Source organism: Bubalus bubalis, chromosome 22 (assembly GCF_019923935.1).
Source record: "Bubalus bubalis isolate 160015118507 breed Murrah chromosome 22, NDDB_SH_1, whole genome shotgun sequence".
In the NCBI taxonomy this organism is placed as follows: Eukaryota; Metazoa; Chordata; class Mammalia; order Artiodactyla; family Bovidae; genus Bubalus; species Bubalus bubalis.
Window position 1 is genome coordinate 20,285 of NC_059178.1, and position 16,867 is coordinate 37,151.

Sequence of the window (16,867 nt, forward strand, 5' to 3'; positions counted from 1 at the left end):
GCAAGAGTACTGGAGTGGGTTGGCATTGCCTTCTCTGAAAAGACGCTTATGACTTGGAAAGAAAGTGATGACCAGACTAGACAGCATGCTAAAAAGCAGAGATGTTACTTTGCCAACAAAGATCTGTCTCGTCAAGGCTATGGTTTATCCATGTGTCATGTATGGATGTGAAAGTTGGACTATAAAGACAGTTGACCGCTGAAGATTTGATGCTTTTGAACTGTGGAGACCCAACCACTCCATCCTAAAGGAAATCAAGCCTGAATACACATTGGAAGGACAAATATGAACCTGAAACTCCAATACTTTGGCCACTTGACGCAAAAGAGCTTACTCATTTGGAGGTCACTTTGATTTGCCTGTGAGTGTGGGAGCCCAACCTAGGTGCAGGGCCTCAGGGGCAATTGCTACTGAATAATGACATTAAAGCAAGTGCATTCCAGCCCTGTGTGACTCTCAGCACACAAGAGACTGGGAAAGCTATCTATCTTGGTGGAAGGAAAGGCAGGCGAGAGAATGTGTTTTCAGGGCTCTCCTCGCAGCTGGGGTTTGGCTCCTCAGGTCAGACCACCAAGCCTGCTCCCAGGGCCTCAGTTCCCAGGTCAGGGCCGTGTGCCCCCTACACCTTCCGAGCCTTGCAAACACGAGCCTTGCAAACACATTTCTAGGTGAGCGCAGCACTGCCCGTGGGGAAGGAGGCTTCCGGAGTGTATCAGCACCACAGCGGGGCGCCATGCTGGGGTCACCCAGCCGAGGGCGCCTGGCACCTCCCATGGGTGTGCCATGCTGGGGTCACCCAGCTGAGGGCACCTGGCACCTCCCATGGGCGTGCCATGCTGGGGTCACCTAGCTGAGGGCGCCTGGCACCTCCCATGGGCCCCCGGCGAAGATTGGCAGGCGGAGCCCTGGCTTGCGAAAAACCGAAGCGGAGAGCACAGCTAGCTCTGGCAGAAGGAAGCAAACAGCCACGGGAGGCCTTTGCAGGCAGTTGCTGGCCCGCCCCACGTTAGGGCTCCCCAGGCAAAAAAATCGCTAAAAATTTGTAACACCAATGTTACACCAATAATTTAGAAAGTATTCCTGATTATGTGTTGAAAATAATTACTGTAAAACTATTTGTTGCTGTTCACTCACTCAGTCATGTCTGCCTCTTTGTGACCCCATGTACTGCAGCATCCCTGTCCTTCACTGTCCCCCGGAGATTGTTCAAACTCAAGTCCATTAAGTAAATGATTATAAAGGACTCTACTTTTTAACATATGTGTATTCTAACTCTAACTACAAGTGTACTTTTTCACGTTTAGAAAGTACTGTTTGAAAATGAATAAATTACATATGAATCCAAAATTTGCCTAATTCACAAATACAAATATTTAATTTCCTCCACTTTTCTATCCATGGAATATCCTGTTTAGCTTTGTATTATATTTACCATAATGAACATTTGTTAAAATAAATGTCTATTAAAACAAATAAAATGTTACATGTTAAAGTTTTACTCCAATGAGAAGTAAATATGGGAGCAGGATATTTTAAAATGTCTTTACTCTATTATTTAATATGACTAAAAATAATCTAAACCTAAAATATTACATATATTTATAAACATTATTTTTATTAAACCTCAATTTTTCGCTTCAGAAAATTATAAATAGTCAGACAGGAGAGTTTGAGAGGGGATATATGTATTTGTTCTGATATTCTGCTTCAGGACTTCTGGGGAACTTCCCTGGTGGCTCAGATGGTAAAGCGTCTGCCTGCAATGCGGGTGACATGGGTTCAGTCCTTGGGTCAGGAAGATCCCCTGGAGAAGGAAATGGCAACCCACTCCAGTACTCTTGCCTGGAAAATTCCATGGATGGACCAGCCTGGTAGGCTACAGTCCATGGGGTCGCAAAGGGTCGGACACGACTCAGCGACTTCACTTATTCTGCTTCAATAAGCAATAATGTCTCAAGTTAAAACACATACATCACACACAAAACATCAGTTTTGGCATCTGATGACAATTCCTTACTCCTGATAACTTATCTGTCTTTAACTTGTCTCTTTTCAGCACTTCAGAGACTAGAACAAATGATTGAAGAGAATATTACCAGGTGATGGAACTCATTCTTTTGGGTTTTCCAGTCCAGAGAGAGACTGAAATCCTCCTCTTTCTTCTCATTTTAGTGGTATATTCTCTAACTCTGGTGGGAAACGTTGGCATGATTTCCTTAATCCAGTTGGATCCTCACCTTCAGACACCCATGTACTTTTTTTCTCAGTAGTCTGGCCTTTGTAGACTTTTGTTACTCCTCATCAATAGCCCCAAAGTTCCTGGAGATCCTCCTAACCAAGCATAGGTCCATATCTCACTATGCATGTGTGCACAGCTGGGCTTTTTCCTGAACTTCCTGATTTTGGAGACGTTCCTTCTTGCAGTCATGGCTTATGACCGCTATGTGGCCATCTGCAATCCTCTTCTCTACATGGTGATCATGTCCCAAAAGGTGTGCATGCAACTGGTAGCAGGCCCTTACTGATACAGCTTTTCTGTTGCTTTCCTCCACACAGCTGTTACTTTTCAACTGATCTGCTAGGGCCCCAGTGATATTAATCAATTCTATTGTGATGATGTCCCTTTGATGGCCCTTGCCTGCTCAGACACCAGTCTCAAAGAGATCTTGATTTTTATCTTTGCTGGATTCAACATAATCAGCTCTTTGACCACAGTCCTCATTTCTTACCTATACATTGTGGCTGCCATCCTGAGAATCCAATCTGTAGAAGGGAGGCGAAAAGAATTCTCATCCTGTGGTTCTCATCTGACTGCTGTTGCTATATTCTACGGGGCTCTGATCTTCATGTATCTGCAGCCCAAATCAAACCATTCCCTTGACACAGACAAATGGCCTCTGTCTTCTACACAATAGTCATTCCTTTGTTGAATCCCATGATCTACATCCTGAGGAACCAAGAGGTAAAAAATGCCATTAGGAAAGCCTTTGAAAAATGTTATTTCCTGTCTCTACTAAACATTAAAATGTATCTTGTAACACTGACTGTCTTGGAACTGTGCCACATGCAGATATGTTGTTTTTATTATCTTTGATAGGTTAATTTTATTTCTACCATTTTTATATGAGCAAAATGACTCTGCACATGTGTTCTATTTTTCATATAATTTATAAGATAAAAGGTTTAAAAGATTATAATGCACACTTTTAACAAATTGCTACTATTTGCATCTGTGACACTTGATAGTTTTGACCTGGATAGTTTCTATTTAACTGATAATAAGATTTAGCCACTGCTTTCAAAAATGTTTCTATTTTATACATTGTGGAGACAGAAAAAAGGAGGTGATAAAGTAAATTTCTTGTCCATCCCCATGTCATTCCATGCAGTAGCTGTTCCTCAACTGTACCTTGTTTGCTAAAAATCATTCCTCTCTGTTGCTGACTCCCACTAAATTCACTGTCGGTCACTCTCTGTAATTCCATGGTTCTCATGTTGTTTGAAAAGATGTCATTTTTCAACATGCAGATCTGAAAATCAGGGTCAGCTTTTGGAAAGTCATACTCTCTTTTTCTGTATCAACAAAAATGCAGACATACCTCTATATTCCCTCAGAAAAATTAAGATCCTTTTATATTTTAGGGATTTGAAGAGATTACAATGGTTTGACAGGAAGCGGTAGTTTAAAACCAAGTTATAAATGTGGTTGCTGTCAGATGTCAGGAATATTGTTCTATGTTGGGGTGGTTGTAAAGCGATGAAATCTAAGATCCACTTAAACCATCAACTGGAATGTTTTTTTTTTTTTTTAATTCCGATTCAAATGTTTGGTGTCTACCATGTGGGTGATATTGTGAGCTATTCTCATAGGGTAAAATAAAAAACATTCCTGAATATGCTGAATAGTCTGCTATTTTGGATAATACTGTCAAAAAGTTGATTGTATAAGTTATTTAGAAACAGTTTAGCTTATTTTATCCAAGTTATCTTAGTAAACATTTCATTGTTAAATTAGATTTCATATTTATGTGAAGACATCAATATTGCCATGTTAAATTATTTATATTAAACTTTATTTTAATATATGCCTCACCTAACCTCAACACCATTATTAAAGCAGCAACAAGGTGTTCTAAATGGATGTAAACTGTACAAATTCTGAAGAGAAGCAATGAATTGCAATCCTGATTTTCAAGTTCTTAAATCAACTTCTTTTGGGGTCAGGGAGCACAGTTGCAGAGAAATTAATCTTGGGAATCATGACTGTCAATTGCCAAAGATAAAACTCAAGAGAGGAGAACATCTTTGTTGTTGCTATTTTTAAAATAATTCCAAAAGTATAATTTAAATAGTTTAAAGCACAGCAGCGAGCTTCTATAGTAAACTACAGAGTAAGGGCTGAACCAGAGATTGGCAATGTGAGAAGGGTTTAAAGGTCAGTGAATCTTTCAAAAGGAATCTGGTGCCCCTTCTGGGTAGCACACTGGATTCAGGGGAGGTTGCTGCAAAACCACAGGTTTACTAAAGAAACTTTAGATACATTTGAAGAGCTCCTAGAGCAGAAAGGATGATAGCCTGGGACACTAAGAAAAACTAAAGTAAAACCAAAGTTATAACATTTAAAAATTACTGTAAAGAAATATATTAGTTTCATCAGTCTGTGTTAACAAAGTACCACACGCTCATCTCATTGATTAGAACAACAAAAATTTATTTTCTTACAGTTCTGGAGCCTACAAGTCTGAAGTCAAGGTATTGGTGGAACCAGGCTCTCTATGAAGCTCTAGGGGAGGTTCCTTGCTTGTTTTTTCCAGCTGCTCATGGTCCCAGGCATTCCTTGTCTTATAAGCATCTTTCCAGTCTGTGCCATCTTCTCATGGTCATCTTCCCTCTACATTTGTGTCCAAATTTCTTCATTCTTGTAAGGACATCACTCACATTGGATTAACAGTCCACCTTACTTCAGTATGACTTCATATTAACAATTGCATCTTCAACAACCCTATATCCAAATAATGACCCTATAACCCAATGATCCTATAACCAAACTCTAAAGTTCTTCAGGTTAGGAACTTAACACATCTTCTGGGGGAACAATTTCACTCAGAATAAGCGCATGTAAGTGTGTGCATGCTCAGTTGTGTTTGACTCTGTGTGACTCTATGGACTGTAACCCGCCAGGCTCCTCTGTCCATGGGGTTTTCCAGGCAAGAATACTGGAGTAGGTTGCCATTTCCTTCTCCAGCGGATGTTCCCCCAGGGATTGAAATCATGTCTCTTGCCTTGCAGATGATTCTTTGCTGCTGACCCACTGGGGAAGCCCCACTAATAAGTAAGGACAGTTAAAGATGTGCTGGCTCAAATGTATGGTGAAAACACACCTTATCTACACCTGCAAGCACAGTGCAGACAAAAAATAGCTGAGATTTCCTAAGCTTAAGAAAGAGACTTGTAAGTACCTTAAAAGGCTAGCGAAATGGCCCAGATGACAGGTCAAAAGGGATCCAAAACCAGTTAATGTGACAACTGGACTCTTAAAGGTCATAACAAGCCCAAGGACTCATCAAGTAGTTAGGACAAAGGGATATATAACCTAATATCTAATATAGATCAGAACCTTGAGTTTTTCTCCTTCTGGTTAAGACAGAAGACAAGATGCCCTTCTCTCAATACCAGAATAGTTTCTGAAGAGACTTGATCATTCTCAGGTAAAAATTGTCCTAGTGAGTGGTAAGATGCAGAGGTGAAGTGCCAAGGATACGTTTATGGAAAGTATTGTAACAGCAAATATAGCACTATAGCTAAGTGAACTCCCAAGATGCAGTGACTTAATAAAGTAATTTATTCCTTTCTCAGGCAGCAGTATGAGTTAAGGGGTTTGGAAAAGGCAATTAGACCCTCAATATGTGGTTTCCATCTTTGTCTAAAAAGTGATCATTTCAGTGGCAACATTTTCAAGTGGGAAGGAAGAGAAAAAAGTCCATATCTAATGGCTTTAACATACAGAAGGTGGTCTTTAGGTTTCAGGCACCACTTTCTACGGATGGCTCATTGCCAAGACTTGACAACATTCTGTCTCCCACTGACAAGGGGCAATGGGAACGTGGTGAACAGCTGGATGACAAATGTTTTACTTATAAAATAAAACATAAAATAATGGACACTGAGGAATATGTCTGCCATAAGGATCACAGAAAACGTGATATTAAAGGTTCAAGTTATAATAATCTCTGTCAGTATGATTGTTTCTTGAGCAGCCTATCATTTCATACTTGATACCAACTTGTTAGAAGCAAATTTGGGTGATCTGAAAACATTAAAAAAAAAAAAAAAAAACCTTTGTTAATGTAGTTTCCAATACTAATCAAATAGTACTTTTTCTTCCTGCTCAGAACCTAAAGTTATGAAAAACAACTCTCCTCCCACCATCTGCTTTTTCTCAGAACCAATCTGAGGGAATGTGGCTTGTGGGCAATTAGTAAATTAGCCTGAGTAATAATACTTTCTGTGCTTAAATGAATCTATCTTTCCACTGATACTACCACAAGTAAATGTTACTTCTCAGAGTCTTTCTCACTTCAGTTCAGTCGCTCAGTCGTGTCCGACTCTTTGCGACCCCATGAATCGCAGCATGCCAGGCCTCCCTGTCCATCACCAACTGCCAGAGTTCACCCAGACTCATGTCCATCGAGTCAGTGATGCCATGCAGCCATCTCATCGTCTGTCGTCCCCTTCTCCTCCTGCCCCCAATCCCTCCCAGCATCAGAGTCTTTTCCAATGAGTCAACTCTTCACATGAGGTGGCCAAAGTACTGGAGTTTCAGCTTTAGCATCATTCCTTCCAAAGAAATCCCAGGGCTGATCTCCTTTAGAATGGACTGGCTGGATCTCCTTGCAGTCCAAGGGACTCTCAGGAGTCTTCTCCAACACCACAGTTCAAAAGCATCAATTCTTCGGTGCTCAGCTTTCTTTACAGTCCAACTCAGCCATCCATACATGACCACTGGAAAAACCATAGCCTTGACTAGACGGACCTTTGTTGGCAAAGTGATGTCTCTGCTTTTCAATATGCTATCTAGGTTGGTCATAACTTTCCTTCCAAGGAGTAAGTATCTTTTAATTTCATGGCTGCAGTCACCATCTACAGTGATTTTGGAGCCCCAAAAAATAAAGTCTGACACTGTTTCCACTGTTTCCCCATCTATTTCCCATGAAGTGGATGGGACCAGATGCCATGATCTTCATTTTCTGAACGCCAACTTTTTCACTCTCCTCTTTCACTTTCATCAAGAGGCTTTTTAGTTCCTCTTCACTTTCTGCCATAAGGGTGGTGTCATCTGCATATCTGAGGTTATTAATACTTCTCCCGGCAACCTTGATTCCAGCTTGTGCTTCTTCCAGCCCAGCATTTCTCATGATGTACTCTGCATATAAGTTAAATAAGCAGGGTGACAATATACACCCTTGACATACTCCTTTTCCTATTTGGAACCAGTCAGTTGTTCCATGTCCAGTTCTAACTGTTGTACAGCTTAAATACGTACAATTTTTATTTTTTAAAAAAGATCCAAAAATAAATAAAAACAAAGCTGTCCTGAACATTTGCTAACACTTTTTTTCTTCTATTCCGAATTGTACAGCCATGAATTCTAAAGCAATAAATAGTCATAGTTGTCATTGACAATTGCAAGGAAAAGTCTAAATATAGTCGGTGATAGAATAATACAAACACAACTCCAAGGCTTAGAAGAAATTTTCTTTCAATCCAAATAACATGACCTGAGACAGAAGATTGATTTGACCAGAGACAAAAAGATCAATATAACAATTATTTTAGTATTTCTCTTTCCCATTCCAATAAGAGATATACAGGGGATATGAATTTCATTCAGAAATAAATTAAGAATCAAGACTGTGAAATAAATTATTTTTTCCATTCTTCACAATGTTTCCCAGCGTTTTTCCCAGAGTATTACTTTAAAAAGTAACAATATGTCTGCAAAATATTTTCCTACCTGGTTAGTCTTAAAGGGCATTCCCCTTCTGTGCTTTCTGTCAAATTGATCATTCTACTTGCCTTTGAAATAGATGGCATTCACCAGGATGAGCTTAATCAGAGGACAGACTGTCTCAGCCCCCAGTATCTCATATCTTACCTGTAAAGAGTATGAGAGAAAGTTACTGCTACTGGGGGAGAATAAACTTTTCCTTTACAAAAGTTCTCTCAATATTGAGAAAAGGCTGGAATCCTGCCTTTCTGGCCACCTGAGCACTCAGGGGGATGATGTTTCATGCTGGACACATGCAGTGTGATGCTTGTCCTCAAACAACAATCTTGAAGCAGAGACTAACACTGGATTTAAACATTTTTCAGAAATTACCATTTCATAAGCCCAAAAATATCAGATTGCCATTGGGGCTTCCCTGATGGCTCAGACAGTAAAGAGTCTGCCTGCAATGCAGGAGATCCAGGTTCAATCCCTGGGTTGGGATGATCCCCTGGAGAAGGGAATGGCAACCCACCCCAGTATTCTTGCCTGGAGAATCCCATGGACAGAGAAGCCTGGCAGGCTAGAGTCCATGTCAGAATGGTATTACTGGCCTGAAAACCCAGCAAACACACACAGGTCACTGGAAGCAGGGTCAGAGTGGTCACGCCGTGGGGTCAAATCCAGGCAGTCTCGGCTATCTCCCTCATAACAGCACCTCCCCCGAAAAGACAAGCTCTCACCTTCCGTCTTCTCCATCATCCAGTCGTCTATGTGTTTCCTGCATTCTTTGGTGTCTTCAGCAAAGGACCTCCAGGTCAGCCTGATAGAACTTCTGGCAGGATTCCTTAAAAGCATACAAATGAATTCCAAGTGTAGCCATATTCTACTTGGCAAGGTTTCCTCAAAGTGTGAAAACATTTTTTTCTGAACATTTTTCTGGCATAAATGCTTGCACAGGGCAATCTATACTTTAAGACTCATTTGTGCAATTAATAAAAATGTATAGACCACTGACACTGTGCCACGTGTGGACACCAGGGTGAAGACAGGACATTGGACCTGAGGTGGCTCACAGTCTGCTGAGAAACACACACACACAGAGAAGCTGTAGGCTGTTCTGAGAACATGGGCAGCAGCAGCTATGCATAAAACAGCCCATAAACGTTCCTGTTAAACATGTAACTCCATGTTGACCTTCTGTTTGATTTTACCTCCTCCACTAGGTGGTCTAATCATGTTTTACTCATTTCTGCACCACCAACACCAACCAGAGGGTCTGAAACATCCTCATGGAATGATTGGGAGGCTTGAACTAGGCTATCAAAGTCTTTTAGGTCTTCCAGGAGTAGAATCTGTGTCTGTGTGTGTGTGTGTGTGTGCGTGTGCGTGCATGCACACGCACGGGGGGTGCAGGAGGCATGCGTGCATGTGTGTGTGCATGTCTGTGTCTGTGTGCACATGTCTCTGTGTAGGGAATTAGGGGGAAAAGTAACAAGGGATGAGTCATGAAATGTAAGTTGGAGTCAAATCAGGAAGGGCATTATATGTAACACATTAAAATTCACAGATAACTCACCTCATGAAAACTTGTTTTCTGATATCATGTGCCTGGCAATTGGCTCCCATCCTTTGCCCATCTCCTGTCCTCAAACATTTTAGCTTCTACAGAGGAAAGAAAATGTAGAGAGAAGAACCCAAGCGACCGTGAAAAGTGGAGAATGATCCCCTGTGTCCTCAATATTCCCCAATTACAATATTCAAAGATCTGGCTCATATTCAAAAATGAGCATCCATTAACCAGAAGATTCCTGGAATCACAAGTATTTATCCTAGAAAACCTAACTAGCTAAAGGACTCAGAATCATCTCCAAGGACACTGAAGCCCAGAGCAGGCAATCTGCACTGGGTAGCACCCAACAGCAGCCAGGACAAGGTTATAGTTGCATCTTACAGAATAATCCTTGGAGCTGCCAACTGGTAAGATGGCCAGACTTACCCTGATCATTTCATTGATCTTAAAACAGCATCCCGCTGCTTATCGTTTGGCACAGTTGTTTGATTCTCACTTATTGAATAATGGCAGGCTTCTACTGGACTAGGGAACTTTGGAATCACACGCTGCAGTAAATAGGAAATACTCAGATACAAAATCTTATCTTTTAGGGACAGATTTTAATTTTAGAAAGACTATTTTATCAGTAGTGTAGAAGGACCAGGTTGGACTTGGAGAGATCAGTTAGAAAACAATTAAAATAACAGTGCAGAAGGTGTGAGAACCTGGACACCAGCAATGCCAATGGTGATTCAGAAGAGGGGCAAATTTAAGAGACCTCGAGGGCAGCTCCACAGAAAGTGCCCGGCAGAGACGAGACAGGGGTTAGGGGTTGTGGTCACTGAGATGGGGATGGGGGAAGGCAGGTGTGGGTGCAGGAGGATGGAGAAGTTGAAACTGATATCTAGGAGCATGAGAGATCAGAAACAATCATTTTTAAAGGACACAATTCAGAGGCAACCACAAAATTCTCAATTTACAGAAGTATAATTCTAAGCACATTTTTAAGGCAGTACAGCTATTCTTTATTTCTGCTCTTCCGTAATTTCTGTTTTACTTTCAGTTTCTTTTTCATCAATGTGGGAGCACTGCTTACTGGCAGGAAATCACACGTCTTTTCCCCAAAGAGTCTGTTGGCAGTTGTGAGCAGGCTCTGTGGGCCGGGCGTGCTCACTTCCCTGAGGAATGACTGCAAACCTTGGTGGACATCTCCACCTTCATTCAGACAAAGTGCCTGGTGGTAGAAGACAAGAACACCGACTTATAACATGCCATCTTCTCCCTCAAAGAGCTCTTCCCAAACAAATGTCTGTGCTGAAAATCACAAAGGATCCTATTTTAAAAGAAGTTTGGTTTGACCATCTAGCACAGAGTTACTCAACCTGGAAATACAGACGTTTGGGGCCACAAAGCTGGTGTTTCAGCGGTAAAGAATCCGCCTGCCAATGCAGGAGACATAGGAGACACGGGTTTGATCCCTGGATCGGGAAGATCCCCTGGAGGAGGAAATGGAAACCCACTCCTGTATTCTTGCCTGGGAAACGCCATGGACAGAAATCCCAAGGTGGGGTACAGTCCATGGGGTCTCAAGAGTTGGACACGACTCAGCGACTAAACCACCACCACGACTTGGCTGTGAGGCGGTCCTGCACACAACAGAATATTTAGCTGCATTTCTGGCCTCTGTCCACTAGATGTCAGCAGCACCTCTTGGGTATGACGACCAACTGTCCAGACCTTGTCAACTGTCCAAGGGGTGCAAAATCGCCCCCAGGTGGACCGACAGCCCTGCTTCAGCAGGTGTATCTATTCCAGGAAGGCAGTACGCAATCACTCAGGAGGGAGACTGAACAGAACAAAGAGATATATGGAATAACCTCTACGATACAGGAATGAGCAGAAGTAAACATGAAAATGTTTTGTTAGGAATTCCACAGAAGTCCTCCAGTCTAGACTGTATTTAAATGTCAAATCAGAATTAAGGTTGTTCCCTTATCTCCCAGTGATCCCAGCCCAAAGCCACCCTCCTCCAGGGAGCTGAAAGAAACAGCCACCAGGGATTCAACTGGGGCTGGGGACAGAGTCTGAGGAGGGTCCGTGCACCCTGGTATTCATGAGAATGTGATGTGTATATGAGAGTTTTCTGAGACACTTCCACCAGGAAGTCTACTTCCCTAAAGTAATAGCCACTGTTTCCCTGGTGCATGTGTGTGTGCTCAGCCACTTAAGTCGTGTCTGACTCTTTGTGACCCCATGGACTGTAGCCCACCAGGCTCCTTTGCCCATGGGATTTTCCAGGCAAGAATACAGGAGTGGATTGCCATTTCCTTCTCCAGGGGATCTTCCCAACCCAGGGAGCAAACCCGGTCTCCTGCATCTCCTGAATTGGCAGGTGAGTTCTTTATGCACTGAGCTACCTGGAAAGCCCACTTCATTTGTATCTAAAGTCATATATAAACCATGTCAGATCAACCAGATTATATATTGATTGATTTTATACACACACACACACACACACACACATATTGATGTTTTTGAACTGTGGTGTTGGAGAAGACTCTTGAGAGTCCCTTGGACAGCAAGGAGATCAAACCAGTCAATCCTAAAGGAAATCAGTCCTGAATACTCATTGGAAGGACTGATGCTGAAGTTGAAACTACAATAGTTTGGCCATCTGATGTGAAGAACTGACTCATTAGAAAAGACTCTGATGCTGGGAAAGATTGAAGGTGGAGGAGAAGGGGATGACAGAGGATGAGACAGAAAGATGGCATCACCGACATGATGGACATGAGTTTGAGTAGGCTCTGAGAGTTGGTGATGGACAAGGAAGCCTGGTGTGCTATAGTCCATGGGATCACAAAGAGTTGGATATGACTGAGCGACTGAACTGAACTGATATATATGGCTGATCTATAGATAGATAAGATTATATCTAAAAAATTCCAGAAGATATAAGTCCCTATTTGTGTTGCACTTTTTCCACTTATGCATAACCTTATACTAAAAACAATGCATTAAAGAAAAAGCTCATTTACATGAATGCATTTCCATTTGAAATATAATATCGGTAAAGGTTTAAAAGAGAACAAAGTTGAAATTCTTGGCTTTTTTGTGGAATAGAGTTGTAATTTCCCTTGCTTATCAAAGACGCAGCATATAACACTCAGTGCATCCCATGAACACCAGCAGGAGGTTTCATCTCACACAATTCTCCTTACCACTTTCAGGTCTGCATTCTCTCCATCACTTCAGTGCCCCTCCAATCTCCTGGCCTCACTGGCTTCCATCAGCCAATGTAGAGTAAGAACAGACGAGCTCGATGAGAACACAGAGGAAGCCCACATACCTGGGACATCTGGGCCACCGTGTTCCCCTCAGCCCCCATTAAGACCATGGTCAGGACAAAGGAGAGGCTCAGCAGAGAGAAGAACACGTGTCGCGAGTGGTCCTCTTCAGCCAACATTTTTAATAAGTTGATGGCAAAAGTGCCGTTTGCTTCACAGAGAGCATTCATCAGTGGAGGTCTGTATCAAAAGCCAAACAGAAGCACATCAACCATGCCCTCCACTAGTCACCTGCTCATTGATACCCCATCTGTGGACACTGGATGTGGTTAGCAAAGTAGCTGCACCCTCAAACACCCACATCGAATCCCAGAAACCTGTGGGTGAGACTGAATTAAGGATCGTGCGATGGAGAGAGTCACCTGGATCACCGGGTGAGCTCAGTGTAACCACAGGCTTCTTATAAGGATTGCAAGGGACTTCCCTGGTGGTCCAGTAGTTAAGCTCTGCGCTCCCAATGCAAGGGGTCCAGGTTCAATCCCAGGTCAGAGAACTAGATCCCAAGTGCCAAAACTAAGACTTGGCACAGCCAAATAAATCACTATTTAAAAAAAAAATCAAGGCAAGAGGGTCAGAGGCAGAGAAGGAAATATGAAGATGGAAGTAAAGATGAGGATGATATGGGGGTCACAGATCAAAGAACAGCCTCTCGGAGCTGCAAAATGCAAGGAACTGGACTCTGCCCTAGAGCCTCCAGAGGGGGAGAAAAAAAGTAGCTCTGCCAACCTCTTACAGAACTCTGACCTCCATAAGTATGAGATGAATCCCCCTATTACTGATCATTCTCCCTCAATTTGGCATCTCTGGCATAATCTTGAAGCAACGTTCCCCCCTGGGAACACAGATGGGATATGAAGCTCAGATCTCAAGTCATCAGGTGAACACTTTGAATCAGGCACTCATTACAGATCCAGCCTTGACCTTTCCCCAGCTTAACTAAACTACAGACAAGATTCTTCTCGCCTCTAATCCCTGACCTCCCTTTCCTTAAAGAACTTACTTTAGGCAATTGGTCATCTTAAGATTTTTATTTGCAGTCTCTTGTGGGTTCTGCAGAAGTGGAACCTCTGAATGAATGGAGGACAGACTGTATTCAGCATCTTTTTCTCCTGGGGCCCTGAATGCCGGCCACCTCCCTGCTCCACCCTCTACCTCTAACACATACATACATCCGAAAGGGAATTTGTTCAAAGATCATTTATGTTGAACTTTCCTTGTAAGATTCTGGAGAAAAAAAAAAAAAACAAGGTAAAAAACATAGGCCATAATTCCTGACGGGGAGCTCCCACCCTTGGGGAGATACGCAGGCATAAATGTTCAGTTTCAAGCCAGCTTTGCACTCTATACCAGGATAAACAACAAAGTGCTAAGGACGCCAACAGTAAAGCAGAAAGAATTGTCTGCAGAAGCCCAGGAGAAGGGGAGCAGTAAGCTGGTTCTCAAAGACTGGGCAGGAGCTCTGGAAGGCAGAGTGTCAGGGCCAGCAGGTGCACAGGATGGAGAGGAAGGGCCGGGTCCGCATGGGGCCCAGGAAGCACGTGAGCTCAGTTTCCTATGAGAGACACGGGGCATGAGACCAGAAAGAGGTGGCCCACATACCAGATTGAGAGTTTGGAACATGAGCTATGATCTAGGAAGCCAGGTACTGTTCTCAAACAAATGTTTTATATGAGTTTTAGAAAAATATTGGGGCTCATGGTTTGGTGTAGAAAAAAACTGGGGATCCCTGCTACTGACCAGCACCTCCCAAACACAGCGGAAAGGTCTGCACTAGAGAGTGGAAGACAGAACTTCCAGGCTGGGGGGCTGGTCACCCGAGGACAAGGAGGACAGAGTCCCATGCTGAGGCTCTTAGCTAATCCACCCGAAGGGTGGGACACCAACCACAGGAAGGTGTATGAATCAGCTTGGAATGGGGAAGGTGCTACATTCCATTTGAGATGAGTGGAACATACCATTTCAAGGGATCCTGTGACAAAGACAGCCCAGGGGTGTTTGTCAACATAGAGAGGGGGCTTGCGATGACTAAAAGCTCTAGAGCAAAAGACTGACAGCCCTCAGTCTGCACCTCATTCCAGGAACCTCTAGGTAAATGGGTGAAATTAGAAAGAAAAAGTGGAGGCCTAAGGGGGGGTGGGGGTGGGGAAATCCACCTCGTTCTGGGAATTTCCAATGTTTGGAGGTAGTGAGAGGAAAAGCCAAGAGACTGGGACCCGACAATCTGGATGTCCTGGGAGAACCAGACATGAGAGAGGGACCAGGGACCTGGGGAGGATGGAGGAGGACAGGAAGGCAGCACCCCGGGCTGCCCTGGGGAGCGGGCTGCAGAGGGCAGTTTGGACCTCAAATCCCTCAGCAGAGTTAGTGGGAGCAGGAGCCAGGGAGCTGGCGTATAGGGGGAGTGTGGAATCCATTCTGTGGCTGCTGCGGAGCCCAAACGGGAAGGAAACTCTTTCTTTCACGCGAGAGAGAGGGCCCCACTGGTAGCTCAGCTGGTAAAGAATCCGCCTGCAACAGCGGAGGCCTCAGTTGGGATGATCCCCAAGATCCCTGGAGGAGGGCACCGCACCCCACTCCAGTATTCCTGCCTGGATTTCACCTGGATCTAATGGACGAAGGAGCCTGGCGGGCTACACACAGCCGATGGGGTCTCAAGGAGTCAGGCACGACTGAGCGATTAAGCACAGCGAAACAGAGACAGGAGTCCATGAGTAAGAACAGATGAAAGATGTTAAAGAAAAACAAGAAAAAGAAAAAGAATGCAAGAAATGCAGAAAGAAAGAAGGGAGGGACAGAGGGAAGGAGGAACAGAGAGAAGAATGTGGAGGAACAGGAGGGGAGGGGAGGCGGCTGGTCACACCCGATGAGCTGGACCGCAGCGGGGCCGCGCTGGTCTGGAGGTGGCCGGCACCCAGCACCGCCCGGAACTCGCCCGAGGCTCCACTCCCGCCTGGAACGGGGGCCACAGACGCCCACAGATCCTCACCCCCGCTAGGGCCCTCCCCCCGTCCTTCTCCAGGAACCACAACCCAGGCGGAGCTCCGGCCGCGCCCTCCCTGCCGGCAAATCGCCGCGCAGTGGAGGGACCACCCTGTGACCAGGGCGGGTCCGCGCTCCTGAGCTCGGATCTCCCAGCCCCACCCTTGGAGACTCACCTTTGAGGCCCAAACCAAGCGAGCCGGGGTCCCCAGGGTGCGGCGGGGACTGGGGCTACCCCAGCCCCGCGGCCCTCCTGCCCCCACACCGGGTATCTGGGAGATTCCTGCTTCCCCGGCGGCGGCGGCTCTTCCAGCTGGGTGGATGCTTCGCGTCCGCTTTGATTCTGGCCGGGCTTCCGACGATTACTCAGAACTCCGGGAGACGGCCGGCTTGTGCAGCGGCTGGACCATGGGCACAGCCGAACCTCGCGCGTGTCCCCCTACCCCGGCCTGAGAGCGGAAGGACTGGCGACGGAAGCTTGCGCTGGGCCTCCGAGGGTGTTTGCGGAAGGCCTCTCCAATTAGGGAATGCGTGTGCTTTCCTGGGTTAATTTGCCGCAGTCTTAGCTCATTTAGTGGGCTTCCCAGGTGGACCTGGTGGCATAAAGAACCTCCTTGCCAATGCAGGAGACATAAGAGATGTGGGTTCAATCTCTGGGTTGGGAAGAGCCCCTGGAGAAGGAAATGGCAACCACTCCAGTATTCTTGCCTGGGAAATCCCATGCACAGAGGAACCTGGCGGGCCACGACTGAAGTGACTTAGCAGGCACGCACAAGCTTGTTTAATACGCCTTGTTTAGTACGCCTATGGAAGAGCACTTTCAAAATCCAGATTCCAGTCTGTCTAGTTATATTTTTAGCCATGTTATTTAACTTGTTGTTGTTTAGTTGCTCAGTCCTGTACGACTCTTTGTGACCCCATGGACTGTAGCCCTCCAGGCTCATCTGTCCATGGGATTCTCCAGGCAAGAATACTGGAGTGGGTTGCCATTTCCTTCTC

General features: G+C 44.5%; 1 protein-coding gene across 7 annotated transcripts; it reads right to left on the reverse strand.

The window, feature by feature from the left end:
• Positions 1–1,529: 1,529 nt before the first annotated feature.
• LOC102402422 (serpin B8) lies at positions 1,530–16,856 on the reverse strand. Of its 7 annotated transcripts, none has more exons than XM_044934526.2 (7): positions 13,890–16,037; positions 12,892–13,069; positions 10,639–10,776; positions 9,567–9,652; positions 8,731–8,834; positions 8,015–8,155; positions 1,530–2,947 (listed from the first exon to the last, which is right to left on the reverse strand). In XM_044934526.2, exons 1-6 carry the CDS (start codon positions 14,054–14,056, stop codon positions 8,145–8,147), a joined length of 684 nt encoding a protein of 227 aa, XP_044790461.2. In that variant the 5' UTR covers positions 14,057–16,037; the 3' UTR covers positions 1,530–2,947; positions 8,015–8,144. The 7 variants fall into 7 exon arrangements, with proteins under 7 accessions (XP_044790461.2, XP_044790459.2, XP_044790463.2 ...); XM_044934528.2 differs by lacking the exons at positions 1,530–2,947; positions 8,015–8,155 and adding an exon at positions 5,825–6,307 and having other exon boundaries at positions 13,890–13,956; positions 14,059–16,037; XM_044934525.2 differs by lacking the exon at positions 1,530–2,947 and adding an exon at positions 5,825–6,307.
• Between the last annotated feature and the right edge of the window lie 11 nt (positions 16,857–16,867).

Bases quoted from the DNA above. Each gene is read 5' to 3' on its own strand.
- LOC102402422 (XM_044934523.2), bottom strand. From the start codon at position 14,056: ATGTATGTGTTAGAGGTAGAGGGTGGAGCAGGGAGGTGGCCGGCATTC. The intron at 10,777-12,891 runs GTATGTGGGCTT...TTCTACCACCAG, and splicing joins CGGTGGCCCAGATGTCCCAG to GCACTTTGTCTGAATGAAGG. The intron at 8,835-9,566 runs GTGAGTTATCTG...TATGCTTTTAAG, and splicing joins AGAAAACAAGTTTTCATGAG to GAATCCTGCCAGAAGTTCTA.